At 40.5% G+C, this 6,155-nt stretch overlaps 1 protein-coding gene across 1 annotated transcript; it reads left to right on the forward strand.

Moving 5' to 3' along the window:
* Positions 1-683: 683 nt before the first annotated feature.
* On the forward strand, positions 684-3,985 carry LOC135473627 (putative amine oxidase [copper-containing]). Its single transcript, XM_064753487.1, has 2 exons — positions 684-2,828; positions 3,683-3,985. Exons 1-2 carry the CDS (start codon positions 684-686, stop codon positions 3,983-3,985), a joined length of 2,448 nt encoding a protein of 815 aa, XP_064609557.1.
* Positions 3,986-6,155: the final 2,170 nt, after the last annotated feature.

Genomic DNA, 6,155 nt, shown 5'->3' on the forward strand with positions numbered 1-6,155 from the left:
CATTGCTATTTAAAAATTATATAGGTACTTTAAATCCGTACATGAACAAGATCATGCTCATAGGTAAACCACTCCATATTAACTCAGTGGGTTTTAAGAGGCGTTTAAATGTTGGCAGAGTAACATTACAGTTTGTATATTTTTTGACGTCCATTCACTAAAACAATGTAAATTTAAACTTGGTTAATATAATGAAATTTTACAAAGTCAGCCAATCAGCAAAAAAAGTTTGCTTCATGTAAGGTTCGAAAAGAAAAGGTCAGGTAGAAAAATGTGGAACGAGTTTTGAGCATAATTATTGAAGACAGATCATTTGAGCTGTAATTGTGGCGTTACAACATGAATTTGACATGCATTCTAGAGGCAAAAGTGACATATTCCTCAGGTAATTAAACATGAAACAAGTTACAGAATAACAAAAATGATTCTGAACACTTTCATTATTTCACACCCAAATCAGCCAAACTCTTATCGTAAAAGAAGTTTGATGGGGGTACAGGTGAGATATTTGTGGAAAGACTATAAAAGGAAGCGAAAAGGCAAGTGGAGACGAAAACATTCTTGGATCAACCTCTGTGTGAAGCTCTTATAATGGAGATAGAAATATGTTTATTGTCATACTAATGGCAACGAGCATGTCATTAAATAGCCACTGTTTTTCTCTCTATACAGACGACGACAAGATGACGTACCGGTATAGGACGGGGGAGAAGGACTACAGCGAATACTGGCGTTTCATGGCCTTACTCCTTCTCCTTATCAGTTTGAGCCTCGGAATCGCTTTGACAGTGATAGCTGTTCTTCTCGCACAAGAGCTGTCTGTACCAAGAAACGTAACGGATATGAGCATATCCACAGAGCCTATTGTTCTTTCAAAATGTGGCCTAAACCTAGATGACATTGACATCAGCGAATCAGTAAACCCAACAGTGTTCTCCGACCTTACTGGGCCAGAGTTCGAATCCATCAACCGCTACTTATTTGATCAGACAGATTTAAATGTGACAAAAATCACAGAGGCTCGTATAGACTCCTCTTATGTACATCTCATTGAATTACTTTTGCCTAACAAAGCAGAAACCTTAAAACATCTTGATGGAAAAACAGATGCACCGAAACGGTGGGCCAAAGTCGTCCTGTTTCGCGGTGATTTAAGTATACCTGAAGTCCAGGAATACAAAGTGGGTCCATTACCAACCCCTACCTCACATCGACTCTTAAACTACACAGGTAGACGTATAAACCCTATACCGTTTAACGTCAGGCCACCTACACTTGTGGAGTTATTACACTTGGAAAAGACAATTTGGGTAGAATTGTTCACGAAATTAGGTTTTATAATATACGAAAGTTTTGGAATCCTGGTAACGGACTGTAAGGACAAATGTCTGAGCTTCTCTTCAGCCCCAGTGTCCACTTCAAATATCGGCTCTATCAAGAGGCAAATATGGGTGGGATTCAACTTCCAAACCGAGTATTACAAGTTACACCCTATAGATCTGCAGGTTCTGTTGCAGCTGGATGGAACGGATCCGAGTAAGTTTAACATGTCGACAGTCTGGTACAACCAGCAGAGTTTCAAGAGTGCTGATGATCTCATCCAAATGTACTCCAATGATTCAATCAGCAAACTAAAAACAAGTTTTCCATCGAATCAGGAGAAGGAGTTTTCCACGATGACTCTTCGCGGAGACATTCTAGAAAAAGAATCCCATCGAGCCCCTCGTCAGTTAGAACCGGACGGTAAACGATACACTGTGAAGCACCAGAAGGTTGGATATCTCGGCTGGTCTTTCCATTACAGAATGTCAACGAGTACCGGACCAATGCTTCTAGACGTACAATATCGTAAAAATAGGATAGCCTACGAAATCAGTCTGCAGGAAATCGTTGTGTTCTATTCGGCATCGAATCCATTAAACCGGTTTAGCGATTTTGTCGATAGCCTTGTCTTATTAGGGTACGCCGCTAAAGCCCTCGTTCCTGGAGGTGATTGCCCACAGCATGCCACTTTTCTTCCCGCCCGACATCAGACCAGCTCAGAACCTACCTCCATTGTATATAAAAATGCCTTCTGCTTATTTGAACAAAGTACAGGCGTCCCTCTTAGGCGTCACCATTCCTACACTTCCTCACATGGTTCATTCTACAGCGGCATGATGGACGATGTTTTGATTTTGAGAACAATTCTAACCATCGGAAACTATGATTACATATTTGATTTTATCTTTCACCAGAATGGCGTATTAGAGGTGAAAGGTATTTCCACCGGATACATCATCACCAGTGTTTATTCGCCCGCAGAGGAGAAATACGGCTTCCGGCTACAAGAACGCGTGCTTGGAAATATTCACCATCACATGTTCAACTTTAAAATAGACATTGATGTCAGTGGGAATGAAAACCGCTTTGAAACTTTAGACATTAATGTTTATGAAGCTGATAACACTGACTGGTCCACTAACCCTGAAACCTCCACCTACCATCAGATAATGTTCAACAGAACTTTGAAGAGCACCGAACTGGAAGCAGCATATACGTTTAACTTCGATGCTCCAAAATACTTGATCTTTCATAACGAAAACTCCACAGACAAATACGGGAATCCAAGGGCGTACAGAATTTCTCTTCTGGGCATGTCAAAGCAGACTTTGCCGATTGGCCGAGGTGCTGAGCCGTCCATATCGTGGTCACGCTACCAGATGGCGGTCACCAAGCGCCATGAGCACGAACAGTCAAGTAGTTCCATGTATGCTGTGTTTGACGCTCTGGATCCTGTGGTGAACTTCCAAGACTTTCTAGATGACAATGAAACAATTGTAGACCAAGTAAGTATAAACCATTCAATTGTAAAAATGTGTAGACGACCACTGTCCATATCAGGTGATATTTTGTCATCTGTTTTATCTGTGTAAACTGTCGCAAGAGACACTGAATTTTCACTGATTGTTTCCAAGATGTGGACAGTGGATATATCGGTTATACGGGTAAATGTAAATTTTACAAATGAGTTCCCGCATGCATCTCCAAGAGTTGAAAAGTTATAGGCGACTTGTGATGAACAGATTCGTAATTCAGTGTAATTCTGAATACTGAAGTCATTTCTTCGATATACGTCGTTCTATGTATCTGTCGTCACGATGGCAGACCAAATTTATTCTACGCTAAATAGATATGTGGCTCTAGTTAACAACTAATAATTAATGAGAGGTGTAAGATCCCTATAATCTTGGAGGAGTGGTCCACTGAATGGAGGTACCTTGATAATACCATCGACCAAGTCTGAAACTAAACCGGTGTCCCGAGAAGCAGTCGCCAGTTTTCAGTGATGCATGAATAACAGTTGACTTTATAGTCGTGAAATGCAATTCAAATTTTAAAATTTTAGGCTATCAATACTTTCGAGTTGGAAAATAAATTTAGGCTTCTCGATCGCTCTTTGGTTGCAACAGTTCATAAAATCACACCGTCGACGTAAGAATTATGGATGTTCATTAGGCCTTATGTCCAGCCTATCTTTCACTGGTTCTTGTTTATTCAAATTATCCGTACCTGCCTCCCCGGTTTTCTGTTTGGTTGACCTTTGTAGAACCCCAAGTGTAATAAATAGCGTAGTGCCATTGGCATTTGTGAAGGCTTTGAAGTTGACCAGTGACAAGGACAATGCTCTCCTCTATTTCAGGATCTCGTTGCTTGGATAACCATGGGCGTCCATCACATCCCACACACTGAAGATCTTCCCGTAACGCCAACTACTGGAGGGCATCTTTCATTCTTCCTCTCGCCATACAACTATTTCCCTGAGGACCCTTCTATGGCCTCTAGAAGTGCCGTTCGTATTGACCTGAGTGGAACCTCTGCGGAGTCTCCGGTGAACATCAGCCGATACGGCTTGGACACGGATATCCGGTGTGTGCCGGAATCCACGGACGCCTATGATGAGGCTATTCGAGAAGACAAGAACCTGCTGTTTTCCGACTTTTGATAAACGAAGTGAAAACTTTTCCAGTTTGTCCCAATATGATTTCTATTTGTAAAATATTCCGATATGAATAACAATGTAGGCCTACGTAAAAAAAAATTTGCAAAGAACCTGATTGCTAAAAATATATCTTACGAATGTCTCAGTGTTTTTTTGTTCTCTCTGCTTGAATTGTTGAGGAGAATTGCAGCACGCATCGGCTATATTCTCTCATGCCAGCAAATTTCACGAGACAGTTTGCTGCGACTTTTTGTATCAAGAATTTCCCTGTAATATGTGTCAAATTATGCGTCCGAAAAGTTGACATTGCTTTAGAAAAGGGCAAGACAAATCTTTTCATTTCCTTCGACTTGATTTCTAATTCCCCTCATCGTTACAATTGTCAGTTTGCGTTTATTTTCCTCTCGGTGTTGTCTCCCCTGTAATAACACCGCGACAGGTTCCAAGGCATGCAAGACAGGGCATTCTGTTATTTTGTCCTGAATTGAAAATCCTAAGGTCACAGTTTACCGTGTGGAGAAGTAAACAAGGTCGCCCTTGCACAATTCCCGTGCATATAGCATCCAAACAACCGGTTAGCAGATATGTAAATTTTTTTAGAAGCATTGTATTATGAATGATATGGAGGAGTTTTGAAGAATGACATCTCATTCCTGGGGTAATAGTACGTCGATGGGTTATTAATATATGACCATATGTGTATTTAAGCCGTTTACGCGTCTCGTGTCTGATGAGGCTTTTCAAAAAGATCCTATTAATGTATATTCATTTATTTATTTATTTGATTGGTGTTTTACTCCGTGCTCATGAATATTTCATTTATACGACGACAGCAAGGCACTATTGTGGGCGGAAACCGGGCAGAGTTCGGATGAAACCCACGAACAGATTGAATTAATAATTTGTATATATATAATACAGAATTAACATTACAGGCGTAGATATAGGCCCATACCTGTAATGGGCCTCGGTGATTGTAAGCGGTCGACGACGCTAGTGTGGTATGTAACTTCAATTTTTTCCCAACGTCAACTATTATGTGTATTGTTTATAGGCCTATACTGGAAAGGGGCAAGGTACACTGTAAGGGCGCACCGTGTTTACGTCACCACTTGTGTGCATAGGTCCGTGGACCTTATTTCAGAATCATGGGACTGTCACAGGCCAAACTTACTTCAGGGGAAGAGTTGATACTTAGACTGATACAACAAATGGAATACCTGTACGGCATTTTATGACGACTACATATTGACCGACACACAATAGTCGGAAATTCAAATTTTATAGGTTTCGTCGAGGTCCATTATCGAGTCTTTTTATAATTGTATTATAATTTTGTTGATTGAATTTCATCATTCGGGAAAATGAGTTTTTCAAAAGTTTTGTTACAAAGCGAATGAAGCGCATTCATTTCATACTCGTGGCTTAAAACAGTTAAACAACAGTTTTCCCAAGACCCCCAGGGTTACTTCGGAAATTAAGTAGCCTATACTGTGATTGTGTTAACGGTGATTGATAACTTTAATTGTTGGGGGTTGAGCAAGATTCAGGGGGCACTAAGCTGGTCCCGTGTTCCTCATCAATGACGTCATTTCCGAAATATTTCCGACCATTTACAGAAAACTATCTTTCTTCGTGTTCCTTAAAGCAATATTTTCCATTTCATACTAGCTTTTTTATATATCCTTTCAGTACAGCAATCTAGTAAGTAAGTTTAATGCTTGACAATGAGAATATCATAAAAGTAAACATCATTAAGTCCTGTCATATGTTATTGCAGACAATGATCACAAGATGCCAATCAACGGTAGAAGGGTGCTGAAAATCCATCCCTCTGTACGTACGTGCATAATTACCCAAAATGGTGGTGTAGGCCAACCAGGCAATGTATCTGTATAGATTTATTTATTTATTTGATTGAAGCTTGACGCCGTACTCAAGAATATTTCACTTATACGACAGGAGCCAGTATTATGGCGGGGGAAACCCAACACCATCCGCAGGTTGTTGGAAGACCTTCCCACGTACGTTTTGTGAGGACGCCAGCATTAGCTGGACTTGAACTCACAGTGACCGCCATGATGAGAGGTTCCTGGATCATAGGTATCTCTATAGAATTGTGCTGTCCTAGTGAGCATAATGAGCTTTATGGTGGCAAGAATTTTCATGTCGT

The sequence above is a fragment of the Liolophura sinensis genome, chromosome 8 (genome assembly GCF_032854445.1).
Source record: "Liolophura sinensis isolate JHLJ2023 chromosome 8, CUHK_Ljap_v2, whole genome shotgun sequence".
Lineage (NCBI taxonomy): Eukaryota > Metazoa > Mollusca > Polyplacophora > Chitonida > Chitonidae > Liolophura > Liolophura sinensis.